The sequence below is a fragment of the Pteronotus mesoamericanus genome, unplaced genomic scaffold (assembly GCF_021234165.1).
Source record: "Pteronotus mesoamericanus isolate MK-2021 breed Mesoamerican mustached bat unplaced genomic scaffold, CSHL_Meso_final contig_2, whole genome shotgun sequence".
NCBI classification, from domain to species: Eukaryota; Metazoa; Chordata; class Mammalia; order Chiroptera; family Mormoopidae; genus Pteronotus; species Pteronotus mesoamericanus.
The window spans coordinates 29,548,122-29,570,001 of NW_026555084.1; the positions used below are offsets into that span (position 1 = coordinate 29,548,122).

A 21,880-nucleotide genomic window follows, 5' to 3' on the forward strand; every position below is an offset into this window, starting at 1 on the left:
TTATGTGTGCCATGAGATGAAAAAAGCTGAAATTCACTGGTATAGAGAAATTAAAGCCCTCAGACACTGCCAGTGGAAATATAAAATGGTACAGCTACTTTGGCAAACAGTTTGATAGTTCCTCAAAGAGTTAAACAGAGTTTCCATGTGACCCATCAGTTTCACTCGTAAATGTATACCCAAGAGAATTGAAAACATGTCCACATAAAATCTCGCTCACTACCGTTCATAATATTTATAATAGCTGAAAAGTGGAAACAAATCAAATGTCCATATCTTGATAAATGAGTAAACAAAATATCTATGTCCATATGATGGAAAATTGTCTGCAATAAAAAGGGATCAAGTATCAATACATACTATAATGTGGATGAACTTTGAATACATCACTCTAAATAAAAGAAGCCAGACACAAAAAACCACATATGGTATGATCCCATTTATAGTAATATGAAATATCAAGAAGAGGGAAATCCATAAGACAAAAAGTACATGCTAATGGGTATGGGGTTTTTTTGGTGGAGCATGATGAAGATGTTCTGAAATTAGATAATGGTAATGGTTGCACAGCTTTACATCAAAAACCACTGAATTGTACACTTTAAAAGGGTAAATTAGCCCTGGCTGCTGTGGCTTAGTGGACTGAGTGCTGGCCTATGAACCCAAGGGTTGCTGGTTCAATTCCCAGTCAGGGCATGTGCCTGGGATGTGAGCTGGGTCCCCAGGAGGGTGTGCACAAGAGGCAACCACACATTGATGTTTCTGTCCCTCCCCTCCCTCCTTTCCTCTCTCTCGAAAAATAAATACAATATTTTTTTAAAAGCATAAATTGTATATGAATTATACATCAATAAAAATTTGCCTGACGAAAAGAATACAGAGACAAAGGGCATTTGAAAAGGTTGAAGTGCAAAACAAGAATGCAGGTGGTTCTTCCTAAGTACAGAAAAAACCCTTTTATTTAAAAGCAAAGAATACACATTTCAAAGAGAAAGCAAAGTACACATAATTATAAAGTGTTATCACAAAATTGAGATAAATATTAGTCATAGTAATAAATGTGAGTAGGCATTGTCCACCTATTATAAGGAAAATGTTATTGTCATTAGGAATCAAATTATTTCTAACGTAAGAGTTATACAAATTTAAAGATATTAAGTAAAATTCCAGTTGAAAATTTGAATGGGAAATGTCAGCATCTGCATACGACTTTTCCTTAAAAATATTTCCCAAGTTGGTTCACTCTCTGAAAAAATGTGTCCCCTGGGCTTTTTATTGCAAGAACGTGGAAGTGACAACTAAGAGGTTTTAATTATTTTTAGTGGTTAAAAAACCCAGGTTATGGTGAGTAAATACCATTCCCCCACTAAAAGGGAACAAGTCTCTGTGAAATAATGGCTTACATCACATGCGGAGTAGGTAATTATTTGACTGGGATTTCCTGTGTCAGGAAGCAAAGAAATACCAAAAACTATTGGGATTCTGTCAGAAGTTCATAGTTACTTAAAAAGGGGTATCTTGTGTATCAAAAAAATATTGCTAAATTTTATCAGAAACTTTTTTCTGTATTTATTACATTGATCTGTGCCTTTTTCTCTTTAATCTCTTAACCTTGTGGAGGTCGTAGTCAAAAAATTACATCATAGATTGTGTATCCAAAAAATACATTCATTACTAGTATGTGCTGCAACACGGAAAAAACATTAAAAACACTGAAAATTTGCATTTATTATATTTATATAATAAAATAGGTTTTAAATTTTATTTCCAGTTACAATGTAGAAGTTATTAAACAGAGAAATATTAAGCATAAAGAATAAAAAATGTTCTTTTCAAATAATAGAAATGTGGATATTGCTAAAAAACACAACCAAAAAATGTCTTTAACACTTATCGGTCAGTAATAGGCTTTGCAAAACATTTGTAAAGTCATCACAAAAAATACTGCTGTGCTCACAGCATAAACAATTTTCACAACTCTTGCAAAAATATTTAGTAAGCCACTCGAGTAGCATTTGCTGAATTTCTTTGACATCTCTTGGATTATCAGACTGATGTATTTTCCAGCCATTTTCAATGGTAAGTGAAAAAACCCCCCACAACATTGACTTTGAAGTTTGCAAGGGAAAAGAAAAACCCAGCCATACCAACTTTGGAGTTTGTGGTATTTCTCAGATACAGTTTATTGTCAAATGTCACACACTTGTGAAACACGTGCTATAACCAAACTGAAGGCTTAAACATTATGGCTTAACATTTAGTCATGTACAGACATGCGGCTAGTTATGACCTGGAAACTATGCACCTGGTATATGTAACTAAGAAGAGAGTTTGTATCTCAGATCAGACATGACCTCCACAGGGTTAATACAGTTTACCTTAATAGATGTAATAATATTAAACTACTACTCTTGCATTCCCAGTAAAACTTTGATGTGAGATATTATCTTTTTTTTCCCTGCATTTCTGGACCCGCTTTGATAATCAAGTTTAGGATTTTCACATTAATTATTTCTTACTGAGATGTACCTGTGATTTTAATTTCTAGTAGTCTTTTGTCGTATTTTTTATACATTTTTTAATTTCTAGTAGTCTTTTGTCGTATATATTGGGGACTGTTACCTTTCTTCTGGGTTTGTGTAAGATTGGTTTTGTTATTTTTAACCTGGAATGCCTTCCATTTAGGCTCTTTGTGAATGCTGACAGGTTGGATTAACTTTCATCACATATGCTTTGTGTGTGTTTGGTCTTTCATTTGCCTCTTGTTCTTGCTTTCTTCTGTAGTAAGTACCCTTTCCCCCACACAACATTCCCTTAGATATTGTGTTTGGTCTCTTCTTTCTGTGCTAATTCTAGCTATTATATGCCTACTTAAAAATAACCAAAGTTAATAAGTAGTGAACTTGTAAAAGTTTACTGCTGGTGCCTGTATCCAAATGTAATTGCAGTTGTGTAGTATTTTAGTTCTAGTTATTTTTTGCCTTACCGTATTGTTTTATACAATCATTAGTTGCATAAAATATTTATGCAAATATTTAATCATATATTTAGCATTTTATTTTTCCTTTCAGTTCTTTCTTGTATCTAAGACCTTACTTTATGTGCACGTGTTACATCTGAGGTAGACCTTTCAAAAAAAATTTTTTTTTATAAAGGTGTTTTGCTGGTAAACATCTCAGCTGGGTGCATTTTTTGTGTGTGTTCCTGAAAAATACCTTTATTTTGCATCCTTCTTGAGGATTGTTTTGCCATCAATGCAATTTTAGGAGGAGAATCTTTTTTCTTCAGCACATTCAATATATTCTGTTTGCTGGAATCCATTTTTGTTGCGGTGTCAGTGATTAATGTAATTGCCCTTCCTTTATAGCTGACCTGTATTTTCTCTCTGGCCTCATTAAAAGCTTTCTGTTTATCTTTATTGTGTGAATTTATAATTGTAGTTTCTAACTGTCCTGCTTTGGATTTGTTGGGTTGCTCTGGGCTTTCTTTTTGTTTAATTTTTAAAAAGTCATTTTTCTCTGTGGAATATGTCTCATTTCTCTTTCTGTATCACCTTCTTTAAAGGTTGATTGATTGATTGATTGATTTTAGAGAGAAGAGAAGGGAAGGGAGGGAGAGAAACATCAGTGTGTGGTTGCTTCTCACATGCCCCCTGCTGGGGACCTGGCCTACAACCCAGGAAGCTGGGAATCGAATTGGTGACCCTTTGCCTCGCAGGCCAGCACTCAATCCACTGAGCCATACCAGCCAGAGCAGTTATCACCTTGCAATTTGTTTAGATATATGTTTAATCTTTTCACTCAACCTCTGTATCTTATGATTTCTTATTTTATTCTCTCCCTGACTTTGGGCTGCAAACTGTGTTCTTCTGTTTCAGACAAGCTACCTCTTTGAATTCTTGTCCCGCTTGCTTGCTAGCCTGGCAGGGTGATAAGGGCATATGGGAAAGAGGTTTTTTTGCCTGTCCTGGCCTGTCCTTGCCTGCTTGGCTGCTATTTATAATCTCTGGCTCATTTTCAAGTTTCTTTTTGTTTGAAAGTTTTTAAAATTACACTTTATATTTTCTGATACTTTCAGTGTGTTGGAATGCTTGCAAATATTCTGCTGTCCTTTTTCTGTTTATTATTGCTCAAAATGTCTTATTTGCCTATGTGATTGGACTTTTTTGTACTTAGGTGGGGCTTTTTGGTATGTTTGTACATGAATTTTTATGTCTTGAACTTTAGGTGTGGGAATTTTTTGAGGTGTGTTGAAGTTGCATTCTTGCAAAGAGGTTTTAGATTTGTTTTTGTCAGTTATATATGCACATACCAGTCCTAAACTACTTTAAACTTACTTATGTCCTTAAGGTCCCCAACAGGCCTGCATGAGGGCTTGCTTATTTTTTGAATTCTCGGGAAATGGGTTTTGTTTCGTTACTTTTTCCCACTCTCTCCTCTCAGTGCCAAGCAAGTTTTCTTCCTGTCCCTGCAGGGTGACCTTACACAGTGCTCGCCCTTTACAGTGAGGCTAGTGGGGATGAGTTTCCCGAGTGAGTCTCCTATTGGATTCCCTGTCTTTGGTGGATCTTCTATTTTATTTCCCGTCTCTCTTGCTCCCTACAGCTCTCAGAGTGGAAGGTCTCATCTCATAGAATAGAGAAAACGGTAGGTCAGAGGCTTTGTTGGTAGCCCGCCTCCTGGTATTCTTGCTTTCACTGCATTCTTGGTCTTCGGCTTTGTTACTTTTGTGCCATTTCAGTATGCATTTGCAAAGTTTTATTTTCTCAAAGTCTCACATTTTGCTTGTATTTAGAGGGAGCTTTGTTAAGGGCTCTTAAACCTTTATACATTATTCAGTTTTTTCATTCAATACTTTTCCCTAAATTGAGGCTCAGGAACTCCTTTCCTAAATTCAACTTACTACTATACTTACTTTGAAAAGCCTTTATTGTTTAAATCTCTGCTTTTGCTAATAAATGGTAGGTATTGAAAGATTTAAGAATCCTGTGATATTGGAATTTCACCTGAAGTAGATAATGTAGTTCCTCTTTTGGGATAGGGCAGTATGAAGGAGATGAACTTTTTTTTTTGGTCACTCTTGGGTTTTAAGACCTCACTTACCCACCTGTGTGAATTAAGTTTTGTGAGACTCTGTAACATCTTTTAACACTAGCTTGGAGTAGGGTCATTGTGCGCCTTAAATGATAGAACTTAGAGTTTCTGGTAGACGGCCTAGTGTAGTGGTTCAGGAAATACTATGGTTGTCCTTTTAATTTTTAGAAGAGGGAATTGAATTACAATGAGGAAGTATGTATTTGCTACCTACACCAGATTTTGTAATTGTTGAGCTGAAAATCAATTCCCTGTCCTTTCCAGATTTTACCTTTCAGAAAAGCAGTGTTCGGTAACTTATTCTGCCTGTCTGTATATTTCTTGAATACTTCATACATATTTCCAAGGAGCTAACATATTTGGGGAGAGAGAATTTAATAGAATTTAATGTAATACCCATTATGGCAGATTTATTGAATGTTAAGTGAACAAAGATTTGTACTATAATACAGTTCCTGTCTTAGAGAGCTTGGTAGTGAAGTAGGCTTAGCTAATAATTATGGTCACTGTGCTTAGTGTTACAGAAGAAGCATCTCCCTGAGACAGGAGGGATTGTGGGAAACAGGATCATGAAGTAAGTGTAAGATGCCAGGATGTGGGCAGAGGAGGAATGCGCTTTTAGGCAGACGTAACAGCAGCCCGTGCAGAGGTCTGAAGGCTGTCAGGAGCATGTCCTGTTTATGAGACATCTAGGCTGTGTACACCCAATTAACCAGTCATGGTCTGAGAAAAGGAATGTCTCTGGTGGTTATGGATGAGAAGGCAGTTGAGATGTGTCTTAAATGATTGGTCGTGTTTCAGCATGTAAAGATAGAATGGGTAGAATAAAAGCAAATTGAGGAAATCATTTACTTAGCAGTGTAGTCACATTGACTTGGCCACTTGCTCTTAAACTCTCACACCTAAAACAGAGCAGCTTAGACATCAGTTCTTTCTGAGAAATCATCAGGGAATTTTGCGTATCTCGTTAGAGCTTTTATGTGAGAGGGGTTTTTGTTGTTGTTGGGGAGGAAGAAAGAGAGTGGATTTTCTAGGCTTACTCATAAAAAGTGATAAAAAATATTTTGGGGAGGGAGTGTTTGTGACTTTGGATATCCAGTACAATAGTTTAAATTTTATTTGGTAACTATCAGTGATCCATTGTAGCATTTTGAATCAGAGACCTGACGTAGTGATGATTTATCTAGGTGATTTATCTCACCATGCCAGGTGGAATTAGAGGGGAACAGGTCTGAAGCAGCAGGATCACCTCCTACTGTATTTCAGGACTGAAGTGACTAACATTTGAATAACTGGTAGTAACAATAACAGTAAAAGAAAGGACATTGTGAGGTTGATTTATAAAAAGAATTGACAAGTTCTAAGAAATGATTGAAGATAAGGCCCTGGCCAGAGCGGTTCAGTTGGTTGGAGCGTCGTCTCATACACCAAAATGTTGTGGGTTTAATTCTGTCAGGGCACGTGCCCAGTGTCCAGTTGGCATGCGTATGAGAGGCGATTGATAGATGTTTCTCTCCCTCTCACTCTCTCCTTTACCCTTTCTCTAAAAATCAATTTTTAAAAAATTCTGAAAAAGAGAAATGACCGAAGATAGGATTTGGAAGACAAGCAGGACTTGGAAATGTTGATGAAATTTCATACTTGGGTGACTAGGACATTTTTTGTTTATTTTTTTAAAAGATTTTTTAAAATTAAATTATTTTTAGAGAGCGGAAGAGAGAAAGAGAGGGAAACATCAGTGTCTGGTTGCATTTCACGTGCCCCTTCCTGAGAACCTGGCCTGCAACCTAGGCATGTGCCCTACACTGGGAATTGAACTGGTGACTCTTTGCTTTGCAGGCCAGCGCTCAATCCACTGAGCCACACCAGCTAGGGCGGACATTTTTTTTATATTAGCAAAAGATAACACATTAGTAGAAAAAATAGTTGTGGGGGAAAACATTATTTGTTATTTATTGGATGTGAAGTGAATTATAAGGTACACTTTAGGACATATCCTTTGAAAAAGTAAGTTTTTAAAATTGCGGTTAGTCTGTGGTTAGGCAGTGTGGTCTTGTGTCGGCAGCATAAGTTTTGAAGACAAGACTGTATTCCATATCACCTTTAATACGTATCATTGTTCTGAGACTGGAAAGTCATAAATCTCTTTGGATTTTACTTTGTTCATCTCTAAACTGGAGATACCAATACCTGCTTACAGGGCGGCTGTGTCAACTAAATAGTATGGTGTATATGCATGCTGGCCCATTTCAAGCCTTCAGTAAATATTTTCCCTTCTTCCTTAAAAGAGGCTAGCCTTACTCTTCGCTATTGTCATACATTGAGATGGACACCAAACACTAATACATTAATGTTTGTAAACTGATGGAAATCTAATCCTTGATTGTTTGCTAAATAAAATAAGCACATAATCAGGCAGTTTGTAATTAGACTAGCAAAGAAGTTAAAATTACTGAATATGTAGGTGTAGTTAACAGCCTTCATTTCTGGTAAGTGACTTTACTTAGAGGATATATGTTTATGTAAGCAAGGCTGACTATTTCCTGGAAGGAAACTGGTTTTCAGATCTTTAGAAAAAATGTCACTTTTAATCTTTTTGAGCTTATGAGCATTATACAGTTTTCTTGAGGCAGTTTCTTGCTAGGAGTAAATGAAGCCTCCTTATGAGCTTGTTAAGACTCCATAGACTGTCAGTAATATGGAAAAATTGGATATTCAATCAGGAATGTGAACATGTGTTTCAGGTAGAGAATTCCAAAGATAATGAAGATAATATTCTCCAAAGAGAAATTCCGGCCAGACAATCTCGACGAAGGTTCCGGAAAATTAACCATAAAGGAGAGCGCCAAACCATTACTGATGATGTGGACATTAACAGCTACCTTTCTGTGAGTATATTTAGGAACATTTCGTGGACCTTTCTTAATTTTCATATACAGTGTCTTAGTTTTACATATATTTTGGTGATATCAACACTTTGAACTCTACGTGTAAAAGTTTGAGGCCAGGAAATATATCTACGTAATTTTTTAAAATATTTCTGCTTAGTTGAGTTGGATAGAAATATTCTTACCAGTGAGAGTTTTGTTTTTATTTTCCTTTTAAATAATGTAAAAAAAAAATTCTTAATGTATTTTTTAAGACCTGTTTGTGGATTTTCTTGCCTGAATTGGAATGTGGATTAGAGTCCTGAAAACTCAGGTAATGGACTCATTGGGAGCTTTTCCTGGTAGCGCTGTAAGACACACAACAGAAAAATATGTCGGTTCTGCCCTTCAGGTGTGGGACAGATAGGCATAATGCATGTTATTCCAGAGACACATGCAGTTGTTAAAGGTATATTTCACATGCAAATATTGAAAAAGAAGCAGATGAGATAATTAACTTGTATAACATCAGAAGGAACATCAGCTCTCTCTTCAGAAGTCTTCAGTTTTTTAAATGTAGATAACTTCATTTTAGACTGAAAAGTAGTTGAATCAAGAAGTAAGGATAATCTGAAAAAGAATAAATCCAGGTGTATTTTATCAGTTTTCGAAGGGGTCATCCTCCAAAATATAAAAGCAGTCTAGAGATTGATCACAGCAAAATTATTGAGGGTATGTTTAGTTCCTTTTGTTGTCAGAAATAGAAATTTACTTATTCCATGTCAGGAACAGAGAGAAATATTTATAAAGGGAGTAGTTTATCCTGGAATATGTGTTAAATTTAAGGCAGCTCTAAGGATTTAGTCACATTTCCCTAATTTCACTGATTCAGTACATTCTATTTTTAACAGCAAACAATAACTAACTGTACTACATTTTTTAAAATGCATCCAGATCATACAAAGTTCTTTTCCTGTTCTGATGATTTAGTAATTTATTTTTTATAATAAATTTCCCCATCACTAATTTAAGCCAACATGTTTTTCCTTATTACATAAGTAATACGTGTCTACTTTAAATATGTCTAAATTTAAAAGTTGATCAGTCTTACATATATACCCATTGTCTTAATAATGTCTTGATACTCCACTATAAAAATTGCTATAATTCAGTTCTGAATATTAGGTCATTTAGATTTCTTTGTGGTCATATATGCTCATATCTTGATTTCTTTAGGAAAAATCTTGAGTAGAATTGCTAAATTAAAATATCTTTGTTGCTATTTTGTTCTCCTTGTATGAGTTAGAGTGTGTAGCTTTTGTGTTTTGATTACTGGCTTATTGTCTTCTCCACTTTAGTGTTCTCTTCCCATGTTTTCTAGTGTCTGAAAGTTGTCCTCTCAGGGATATGCTGGCTTCCTGAGTAGCCAGGAGGAGCAGTAGTCACACTGCTTGGGATCCTGTCCGTCGGATGACTTTAAATAAAGACTGGCATTTTTGCATGTGAAGGTTTATATAAAGAGTTTTGGGTGGTTATCCTACTAAGTACCATCAGGAATTTGGCAGATAATGGAAGGGGGAGAACTAGTTGATTCAGATTTAGATAAAACTGATTTATTAATCATGAGACTAGGTTAGAGAAGGATTTTGGGTCATGTTACTTGCATTTGGTATTTCTAGAAGTAATAGGATTTTTTTGTCTAAACAAGACATATATCAGGTACCTTAGAAATGTATTAAGAGGTTTTCACTTACTTATATTAGTTATTCTTCATTTCACCAATTATGTAAAATCTTTGCATCTGGCTGATTCCTAGGTAAGTGGTCTGGGTAAGAATACTGTGTAGCAAAAAATCTTAATTAGTAATAATTAAGCATCCAGTAATCAAGCATCCAGTAGAGAATTGGTGTTATGGCTACTTAGAGGTTTTTTCTTTCTTTTGTTTTACTGGCAGCAGTTCAGAGAGAAAAATCAGGAGGAATCATTTCAGAGTTTCTTTTCTCATTTGCAAACCATAATCAACTTTTTCTTGCTAGAGTGCTGAGGGTCAAAATTCTTAGAGCTGTACCAGAAGCCTTTGTTGCTGCTGTTTTCTCCATCATAATTATTAGTTCATTACCTATACATCAAGGTTTTGTAAATATGAAGGGTTTTGCATGTGTTTTCTAACTGAATGCTTGTAATGATTGAAAAAGATAGTTTATTCTTATAAAATACTTTCATAGTTTTGTGATGCATTGCTTTGCATAAAGATGAGAACCATATTTTTATTTAAATTTGCACCTGAGGATATGTTTATTGATCTTAAAGAGAGAGGAAGGGAGGCTGGGGAAGAGAGAAACGGATGTGAGAGAGAAACAGTAATCAGTTGCCTCCTGCATACACCCAAACTGGGGATCAAACCCGCCACCAGGTATGTGCCCTGTCTGGGAATCAAGCCCAGAACTTTTTGGTGCATGGGACAACTCTCCAACCAACTAAGCCACCCACGCAGGGTAAGAGAACCATAAGTTTAATGTGAAAGTTTTTTTTTTTTAATGTTAAAAAGAGCATCTCTGTTACATTTTGAAACTCCTTTGGCTATTGCTATCAGAACTTGCAACAAATTTAAATGCCTCCAGATTTCCTGGGGATTTCAGAGCTTCGATCTTTTGCAAGGGTGTATTTGATATTCAGAAAAAGCAAAAAGGTTATTGGAAGCAATATTTGATGACGAGGATGGATGATTAGGCCAAGTGGAAATAGTCTAATACAGTGATTTTCAGCCTTTTTCATTTCATGGCACACATAAAGTAATTACAGAAATTCTGTGGCACACCAAAAAATACTATTGTTTGTTGATTTGACCCAAAAAAACAGGTATAATTTTGATTGATTTACAAGAAAATACTAGTAATCACAGTATTTTGCTGAGTATAATGCGCTCCTGTGTATAATGTGCATGTTTTTGGCCCAAACTTTCAGGAAAAAAGTCTTTGGTTTTAATTTTTTAATCCAATTATTTATATTTAGATACTTGTTTTTTTGTATTATAAAGGAACTTTAGTGTTATTTTTGAACATATTATGGCACAAGAAATTGTATATAACAAATAATTGCAAAAAACAAGAACAAGGTATTTCAGGTACTACCCATGTATAATGCACATCGTTATTTTTCCCTCAAAAGTGTGGGCCAAAAAAGTGTGCATTATACACAGTAAAATACAGTACTTACACTTTTTGCTCCAAAGTGACTTTTTTAAAAAATCAAGTGCCTATATTTGTATATAAGGATTTCTGGCACCAAGAATTAATCAGCCAGACACAACCTTATTATGAATGTGACCAGTAAGATGCAACTCTCTTATATGGCCTATATATTTATGGTTCAAGACAGGGCATTCACACTGAACAGCTAATTGTTGTTTTTTCTGTTGTCATATTTTTGATTTGAAACTCTAAGTGTAGAGAGATCAGTGCATCTGACTAAATAGTCTTGTTTTACAAATTCTTGCATGCCCTGGCCGGTGTGGCTTGGTTGGTTGGAGTGTTTTCCCACAAAGCAAAAGGCTGTGAGTTCGATTCCCAGTAAGGGCACATGCCTGGGTTGTGGGTTTGGACTCCAGTTGGAGCATGTACAAGAGGCTACCGATTGATGTTTTTCTCCTTCCCTTTGCCACTCCCTAAAAATCAATAAGCATGTCCTTGCATGACAATTAAAAAAATAAAATAGTCATAAAAAAAACTTTGTGTGAACTGGTTGAAAATTGCTGGTCTGCATAACCTTTGGTATTAGATAAGCTATCTTTCTTGAATCCTTCTTTCTACTAACTACATGATTGGTGTTTTTCATCCAAACCTTTTGTGCTTTGGTTGCTTTACATCTAAAAATGAGGATGGTAGGATTGGGTCTGCCTGTCTTATTGAAGTACTTGGAACATACAAGAGGGAACCAAAAAAAACTAGAATTATCTTTTGGAGGGTGGGCCCTTACAGTACAGGCTTCCCACCTAGGTGAGTGTCGTATGAACTGATTTATATCAGTGTACCAGCTGGTGGTGTTGTGAGAGGCTGCATCCAGCTTCAGTGAATTTTTTATTATACTTTATTAATTATGCTATTACAATTGTCCTGATTTTTTTCCCCTTTGCAGCTCCCCCACCCAGTACCCCCCACTCTCTCAGGTAATCCCCTCTCCATTGTCCACGTCAGTGGGTCATGTATATAAGTTCTTTGGCTACTCCATTTCCTATACTGTACTTAACATCCCCATAGCTATTCTGTAATTATCTATTGTACTTCTTAATCCCCTTACTTCTTCATCCATTGCTCCACGAACCCCCACCTGGCAACCATCAAAATGCTTTCTGTGTCCATGATTCTGTCCCTGTTCTTCCTATTGGCTTAGTTTTTTGTTTTTTTGTTTTTTTTCCCCCACATTCAATTGTTGATAATGTATTTCTACCATTCTGTTGTTTATAGTTTTGACGATCTTTTTCTTAAATAAATCCCTTGAACATTTCATGTAATGGCTTGGTGATGATGAACTCTTTTAGTTTTGTCATCTGGGAAGCTCTTTATCTGCCCTCTGGTTCTAAATGATATCTTTGCTGGGTATAGCAGTCTTGGCTGTATATGCCTACTTTTAATCACTTTGAATATTTCTTGCCAGTCCCTTCAGGGCCGCAAAGTTTCTTTTGAGAAATCAGCTGACAGTCTTATGGGAGCTCCCCTGTAGGTAACTGACTTCTTTTTTCTCACTGCTTTTAAGATTTTCTCTTTATCTTTAACCTTTGGCATTTTAATTATGATGTGTCTTGGAGTGGGCCTCTTTGCATCCATCTTTTTGGGACTCTCTGCTTCCAGGACTTGCACATCTATTTCCTTCACCAAATTAGGGAAGTTTTCTTTTATTATTTTTTCAGATCTCCAATTTTTTGTTCTTTCTCTTCTTCTGGCACCCCTATGATGTGAATATTGGACCTCTTGAAGTTGTCCCAAAGGCTGCTTATACTGTCCTCATTTTTTGGATTCTTTTTCCTTATTGTTGTTCTGATTGGTGGTTTTTTGCTTCCGTATGTTCCAAATCACTAATTTGATTCTCAGCTTCATCAACTCTATTCTTGTTACCCTGTAACTTGTTCTTTATTTCAGTTAGTGTATCCTTCATGTCTGATTGGATCTTTTTTATGCTTCTGAGGTCCTCACTAAGTTCCTTAAGCATCCTTGTAACCAGTGTTTTGAACTCTGCATCTGACAGACTGCTTATCTCCATTTCGTTTAGCTCTTTTACTAGAGTTTTTATCTGTTCTTTCATTTGTGCCATGTTTCTTTGTCTCCTCATTTTGGCAGCCTCCCTGTGTTTGTTTCTGTGTATTAGGTAGAGCTGCTTTGACTCCATCCATGTCTTGGTACTGTGGCCTAATGTAGTAGGTGTCCTGTAGGGTCCAGTGGCACAGCCTCCCCTATCACCCAAGGTGGGTACTCAAGGTGTGCTCTTTGTGTGGGCTGAATACACTACTCTTGTAATTGAGCCTTGGTTGCTATTGGCAGATCAGTGGGAGGGATTTACCCGGGCCAGTCAGCTGCAAGGACTGGCTGTGACCGCTGACCACCAATCTCTGCCCTCCATGGAGGATCAGCTGTGGAGGGGCAGGGTGGTAGTATCTAATGTGTTGTGTAGCCATCCACTGGGTACACTGGCTCTGGAGTTTCCCAGGTGGTGCAGGCCAAGTTCAGTCCCCACCTGTGTTTTGCCTGAGGCCACCCTGGCTGAGCGATAAAGCAATCTGATATGGCTGCTACTTGTGCTGGGCTTGGAGATTCCCAGGGGAAGCCAAGCTGTGAATCCAAGCTGGCTGCTGGTTATGCTGGGGCTGGGACTCACTGAGGCCAACTATTGCTTGTTAGAGAGGCTTTGGGAAGTTGTAAAGTGCGAGCCAAGACCTGCTGTTCTTATGGAAAAGCACCTTGGTTGAGACACATAAGTTGGGTGGGGCAGAGTCGCTGGGGATTTCCAAAGCGGGTCAAACGGTGTTAGCCAGGTTGATGGAGTCTCAGATATGGCACCAGCTTGCTGGCTCTGTGGGGAAGGGTTTAGAAAAGGGACAGTGGCCATTGCTTGCCTTGATGGCAGACACTTCAGTTTCTCCCAGTATGCCATCGGTGCCTTTCAAGCTGCTACCCCAGTGCTGGAGCTCAGAGGGAGTGAGTCTGAGTAGGTGAACCTGTGTGTGGATTCTTTAAAAGGAACTGCTTGGGGTTCCAGCTGTTTTCTTCCACCAACTCAATCGCCACTGGTTTTTGCAGGCAGAAGTTGTGGGGACTTACCTTCCTGGCACTGGAACCCTGGGCAGGGGCGCCTTATGTGGGGCTGGGACTCCTAGCTCCTGATATATCCCTCCCAAATTTTTATCTACTACATGTGGATGAGGCATCAGCCCATTCAGCATCTGCACTCCTCATACCTGTCTGGATGGATGTGGTTTCTTTAATTCCATAGTTTCCAGACTTCCATTCTACTTGATTTTTGACGGTTCTGAGTGATGGTTGCTCTTTATTTTGTTTGTAATTTTGATGTGGTCGTGTGAAGAGGCGAGCCATTTCTGCCCATGCCACCATCTTGACTGGAAGTCCCCATTAATTTTTTTTTGAAGACTCTTTTTGTCCTGTCTGCCAATTTCATGATGGGTGATTTACAAGCACACCTGCCCACACTGTGCTGATAGTTCAGCATTTTTTGGCCATAAATGGCATGACCCCCATGCCCTGATCTACCGTTAGCAACATTTTTTTGTTATCCTGGGCGAAAAAAGTCCTCAAAGGGAAACATTTTGCCAACATGGAAGAGGTAAAACAAAAAATGTCAGAAGCACTAAAAGTCATCTAAATTGGTGAGTTCAAAAACTGAGCAGTGGACAAAACATCTCAATAGGTGTGTTGCATCAAAGGACAATATTTTGAGGTGACTGACATTTAAACATGTAAGAATAAATATACAATTTTTCATAAATAAGTGATGGGTTTTTGGGGTGTTCCGCTTCGTATGCGTACACACAGTCTAATCACTCAGTAATGCTTAGACTCTTCCTCTTCAGTATGTGTGCCCTCCTTCAGTTTCCTCATGTCATTCATTGCCTTAGTGTTCACTGCTGTTCTTTTGATAACAGTTGTGATAGCAATTTTTTACACTCACTCCCCTAGCCAACTTTCATTGTAGCAGCAGTATTTTTTCATTTTAAGAGATTTGGATTTATTTTTAATTGAAAAGTGTTGCATAATCTTTTCATTAAAAGATATGTGCTTAACATTTTGTTTATTTGACTTCATGATTTGTTTTCCTCTCCTCTCTTTTCCCTACAGCTCGCCCTGTCCCACACACCTTCCCCCTATCTTCTGGCACCGCCCAGTCCATTCATTTTACTTCTATCAGTCCTAAATGAAGTTCTAACATATCACTTCTTTTAAACTCAAATCTTTCATTGCCTTCGTATCACCATCTATTAGAGAAAATAATCTAGCATAGAAGGACCTCCATAGTGTGGGCCAGTTCTGTTTTACAGAACTTTGTGCAATGAGGAAAATGTTTTCCAACTGTGCTTTACAAATCAGTAGTAATTAGTCACACATGCTTATCAGGCACTTAATATGTGGCTTGTATGACAAGATTTTAATTTAAAATTTAGAACTTTAATATAAAATAATTTACATGTAAGTAACCACATGTGGCTAGTAGCTACTGTATTGGACTGCACAGGTCTGGACTTTTTCAGCCTCTGCAGCTTTATCTTTTTCTCTTTTTGTACATATTCCCTACCTTTCAGCCATACTGACCTTTAAAGAAATCATGTTTTTGATTTATTTGTTTCAGCGTTATTGACATATAACATTGTGTAGGTTTCAAGAATCCAACATGGTGATTTGATATACATATGTATTACAAAATGGTTATCACAGTGAAGTTAGTTAATACATCCATCTCCACAGATAGTCAACATTCGTCTGTGCGCGCGTGGTGATAAAACATTTTTATATACACTTTTTTATATATACTATATATTTTTTTTTAAATACCATTTTATTCTTTGTGTTCTTGGCAAAATCCTAAGCATTGTCAAGACTCAATTATACATCATAGTGTGGGAGGACTCTATGACTTTCCCTTAGGAAAGATTAGGTACCTATCTCTGCATTCCTGTAATATCCCATGTATGTATCTGTGACCATTCATTACACTATATTGTAATTGTTTATTCAAATGTTTGTCTCTTCCCTTAGAGTGTCATGTCTTGAATATGTGAACCATCATTGTATCCTCAGAGAATATTGCCTGTCTAAGAGAACATGAATGCCTGTTCTTGTATTAGCTTTTTTAGTTTCCTGTATAACTTTGAGCAAGTTGTATAACCTTTCTATGTCTGTTTTAACAAATTACAATCTATAGATTTGTGAAAGGATTAAATGAGAGAATACATATAAAAGGCTCTGCCTTGTGTTTGATGCCCTAAAAAACATGCAGTAATGTCAGCAGCTTCTGTTCCTGTTGTTGCTATTGTAAATACTCAAAAAGAAATCTTTTTTTGTGTTGCTTAAAAAAATAATTTTATTATTTCTCTATTATTCTACTACACCTGGATATAAAATGTGTTTACCAAAATAAGTAAATTAAGATAACTGAAAACAAGCTAAAGAATCAGAACAAAAGGAGAATAAAGGTAGGAAAAATATAAAATCAAGGTGTTAGAACAGCCAGCTACAACCCCCTCTCCATGTTTTTGTAGTATACAATCACAATAACTCACTTTGAAGAAGGTAATTTTTTTGCCCAGCCTTACAAGATAACGTGGTTGCAAAATGTGTATGAAAGTCACTGAATGAGTTGCTTTATTATATACAATGGGTGGCTAGAAGCCAATTAGATGATAGGGGATGTCTGCCAAAAACTAATGACTGGATTTGGAATTACTGATTGGAAGACCTTCTTTTTTATAGCAGTTAGCAAGGCCAGTAGTTTAGCCCAGTGTCTTAAATTGTAGATTACAAAACAGTCTCCAGGACATGGGGAAAAAAATAGTAGAGTTTATATATATTGTTATCATTTTAAATTTCTGAGGATTTCTGTAATAGAATTTCATAAAGAACACAGAATTTTTCTCTGGGTAATACGTGTATTGATTTATAAATAAGTAGAAATATAAAATTTTTTATTTTGGAAAGTTTTGAGATTATATGATACATAAAACTCTTCTTCATTTTGCCCCCACCCCCCTCTACCTTTTTAGCCTTCCGGCCCCATTATTTTGTTGGAGGTCCCTTCCTGTGGTCCTGTTCTTGCTTCCTGAAAGGTCCTTACAGGCTTCTTTACTTAATGTGATTCTGTTCTTTGATGAAATCAGTTTGAATCTTAACTTGCCATTTGCTCCTTTACTCCGTAATGGTCCTCCTGCCAGAGTCCTGCTCAGCTTCCAAGACTCCATTCAGCCACGGCCTCTTTGGAGAAGCCTTCCCTGACATTTCTTATCCACAGAGCACACTTCTCATTGGGCCCATAGGGTGTTATACATATTATTTACTGAAGTATGCTCTTACAGTTCTGCTCTAAGGATACTAGGAAGCAAGATAACTTATTTAATAATTTCTTAAATGTCCATTTTTATGTAAAGTTGATTGTGTTTTAAATATCTTATGTCCTACAATGGCGAATGTTTTTCACATGTAATGAATTAAATTTTTAATGTTGGTATATTTGTAAAATTCGATGGTAAAATTAAGCCAGGACCAGTAAGGGGATATATCTTAGTTTGCCAAGGTCAAACAGCAAGTACACCTTTATTTAATTTTAAACGAGTCTCTAGACTATCAGACAACATTCATGTTTAGTCATTTTTATAGAAACATTATTGTCCCAAATACAAATCTTGACGTTCTTCAAAGGTTAAAAAAAAATTTGTTGGTGTTTGACAACTTTCATTATGAAGTTACGATCCTTTTTATTGATTTTTCCTTTCTTCTTCTGCTCTGTTTTTAAATAACAAGCAGTATGGGTATTTGATGTGTTTGTTGTCTTCTCTTAGCTATATCCCAAGTTCCTCCGTAGACTAAATCACAGGATAAGCTACTGGCCATCTCCCTCTCTTTCTCCATCATAGCCCCTGCACAGAAGTGGAGCCAGCCAGCCCTTCCCAAAGGACCCCTGGAAAGAAGGATTTCCATGACACTGTCACAGGAAATTTGGAGGACTTCCTTTTTCTCATTCTTCTTTACATAATTTGTTTCTCTCTAGTTCAGTGATTTTTCAGCCAGTGTGCTGCAAGAATTTTTAAAATATGCAATACCTGAATATTTACTCAGAAGTACCGACCTGTTTTCCCCTCAAATTATCAAAAAAATGACAGCAGCTCTGGCCATTGTGTTTCAGTTAGAACGTCATCCTGAGGACTGAAAGGTTGTGGGTTTGATACCAGGCTTCTTTCTTTCTCCCCGTCTCTCCCTCCTCCTCTCTCCCTCCTCCTCCCTTCTCCCAACACCTTCCTCTCTCTCTAAAAAAGCAATGGGAAAATATGTCCTCCGGTGAGGATTCAAAAAAATTGACAACAGCCAACACTACAATAGCCATCTGTTGTGAATGAATTATTTTCGGTCAGATTAAAAACTATATATTTTTTGGTGTCCCACAGAATTTTGGTAATTCTTGTGTGACATGAGATGAGAATGTTTAAAATCACTGCTCTAGTTTATTGTTCTGGGACAGTACAGCAGGTAATAAGCATAGTGTGACACTCTAAATTCTACTGTTTCATTTCAGGCTCACAAGTTACTAATGCCCCAAGAAGCTGTTTCTCGTTTACTACTTCTTTGCTTGTACCTTATGTTCCCTGCTCTCCTGCAGTGTTCTGTGTTTTGTTTGGGTTCGAAGCATACTTAGAGAGACTAAGATAACATTTGTCAGTGCAGCTGAAGTAAGAGGCGATTACGAGGGCCAGACCGTTTAACCGTCTTCATGTTGGCACACTGAGTAGTGGCTAGATACTTCACTTGACTATGGATGTGACATCATGATGTTTTAGCAAAATGTGTTTTTGCTTTCATGGATTTGGTGTGTGTCTTATTAATCAAGCCATTCCTGCAATAAGAAATAGAATCCTCTGCTCCCCAACCTCATCATGAGAAAATAGAGGATTTTGTTTCAAACGTATGATTGCTAAGATCTCCTCCTGCAGAACATCTTAATTCTGTTGAGGCTGCTATAACAAAATACCATAGGCTCAGTGGCTTATAAACAACACAGATTTATTTCTCACAATCCTGGAGGTAGATTCCTGACCTCTCGCTGTCTCCTCATGAGGTGGAAAAGGCTAGGGAGCTCTGTAGGCTTTCCTGTATAAGGACACTACCCCTGATCACGAAGGCTTCTTCCCCGTGACCTGACTGCTTTCCAAAGATCACACCTCCTGATACCGTCACCTTGGGAATCAGTATTTACAGATAGGACTTTGGTGGGACACAAAGCTTCAGACCATAGCAGCATCCCAGCATTTGTCTCAGAACAATCCATTCAGACTCCCAAAGAAGCTGGGTGCAGATAAGTAAGATCTTTGAAACGGGCAGGTTAATAAGAGTCAGAGCCTCAGTTTGATGTGATAGAACAGATGTTTAGGAATCAGATGAAATGGGGTTTTCTTTCTCAAGCATTAACTTGCCATTTTAAGGAACGTGTCAGGCCCTCAGTTCTTGCATTATGTGTGGGAATTGAACTAGATAATAAGTTGGGGGGTGTTTGTTTTTATGTACAGACTGCCACCTTACTGTGTCCACATGGTAGAAGGGCTCAGCAGCTCTCTGCGGATCCTGTCCGTAAGAGCACTAATCCCATCTCAGAGCCCTTGTGACTAATCCCCTTCCCGAGGCCCCACCCTCACTCTGAAGAAGAGAATTTCAACCGAGGCATGTGTGGGAGCACAAACGTTTGGACTGTAGCAGAGGACCCAGGAGCGAATGAGTTGAGCAGTTAGCAAGTCAGAAGGAAGGCGGTACAGACACTCCTATTACATCTGTTACCAGAATTTTAAGTTTGGAGTGTGTGAGTCAGAGTGATGAAGAAACTCAACACTGTGAACTTTTCTTTTGTATTTGTGGACTTGATGGGTCCTGATTGTTTTCGGTTGTATTTCATGTTTGGTAAATATTTGTAGAATGAAAGAATGAGTGAATAAACAATCTTCTATCACTTCTAAAGTAAGGAAGTGTGTGTGTGGAGCCTTTACTACCCTTTCTCGTGTGTAAGACGCAGAGTGCTGACCGGACAGCTACCGAGAAGTTGGGAGTCCCGCCTCCGAGAGCCTGCAGCTCTGCGGTCGGCCGTTTCTCCCCTCACCCTGTTGAGCACCCAGAGTGCTCTGGACTGGCGTGTTCTGTGTGGTGCTTCCAGCCTTCAACCCAGTGAGGGCTTTTCTTTTTTTTTTATTTATGCGTGTCTAACATCTAGGAAATTCTGTTCCTCCTTAGTCTCCTGGGAAATATGTAGAATGTAGACAGGAGGTTCATTTACCTAGTTCAAATGGACAGAGAATAAGCAAGGGGGTGATACTGTAATCAGACTAAGTGGGACAAATGCCAGCCTACAGCAGATTTATTTTTAGTTGTGAAACAAAATGCTCGTTGTAGAAATGTAAAAACATGCAGAAGAATATTGGGAAGGAAATAAATTTGCTGTGACTCTCAAAACCAGAGATAGCTAGTGTTGCTAATGATTTTTAAATGTATCTTGATTAATTCAGATCTTTTAACTAGATAATGTTGAAGAATTGGCTGTATGTCCTGACCTTCTACTTCTCATACAATTAAATTTTTCCCTAAATATTATTTTTTAATTGTAGTGTTGTATTAGTGTAGCAAAGTATTCTCATGCAGCTTCTACTTTTCTCCTGTTACAAACAACTTATATGAATAAATCTGTGTATGATTGGTTTTTTCCCTTAGGATTGATTCATAGAAGTTAAGTTACTCAATTAAGGATATGAAAATTATTTTTAAGGGCTATGTAAGTATTGCTAACTTCTGAGCAATCGTTATTTAAAATCATTTCATCACTCACTCTATAGGAATTATAGGAGTGTTAGGAGGTGGAGGGCTGACTGTGCCTCTCCGATTGTTTGGGTTAGTTCTCCCTCCCTTAAAGGTGACACCGATTCATGTGGATCTGCCCAGGGAACCAGAATCAGGAAGATTTTTTATCATACTTGAAATACTTCACACAATAATTACTAAAGAAGGCTCTTCTGAAAATTGTTTGCAGCAACTCAGATACTAATGTATACCAGTGGTCTAAGGTAACAGTTTGCAAGAGCGCTCCAGTTAAAAGGGGAATAACTGCTCAGACATAGCAAACATATTAATGCTGATTGTGATTGTCTTTTAGTTTGATTTGTTATCTGTTCCATAACTAAGCTATGTTCTGCATTTGGCTTTCATAGTACTAGAAAATGCAGTATTTAAAATTAGAGAAGTGATGTAAAGGTAATCTCTAATATATTCAGAATTTACAGACAAAAGGAATATTTTCAGTTATTTAATTTTTTAAATGAGATTTCTTTTTCCAGTCATATTTATATGTAGCTCTATTTTAATTATTGGATAGATCTTACTTATTGAAGAAAATCATACACTTTGTTAAAACTTTGCATTGGGGTTGCCTATACTGTGTGTTTGTGTGTGTATGTGAGTGAATGAAAAGTGCTTGATATAACTGCACACTGTTGGGGGAAAAAGAAGCATGGCGGTGCCTTTGTATTGTTCCTTCAGTTTCACCGGTTCTAATTATAGAAGCTTACATCACCTTAGTGGATGATGAAGGCTTCCCTCTCCCTCTTTGCTTTTTCTTGCTCGACCACTCCCTAAGGATGGATCATATTTCATATTGCACATGTGTCCTGCTGGTGGC

The 21,880-nt window shown here is 37.3% G+C and overlaps 1 protein-coding gene across 2 annotated transcripts in view; it reads left to right on the forward strand.

The window, feature by feature from the left end:
• The window catches only part of RAPGEF6 (Rap guanine nucleotide exchange factor 6), a 183,540-nt gene that overhangs the window by 65,070 nt on the left and 96,590 nt on the right, over positions 1-21,880 (forward strand). For both annotated transcript variants that reach the window (XM_054568500.1, XM_054568502.1), the window contains exon 6: positions 7,838-7,981. In XM_054568500.1, coding sequence (XP_054424475.1) covers positions 7,838-7,981 — 144 coding nt within the window. The remainder of the gene's footprint in view (positions 1-7,837; positions 7,982-21,880) is intronic.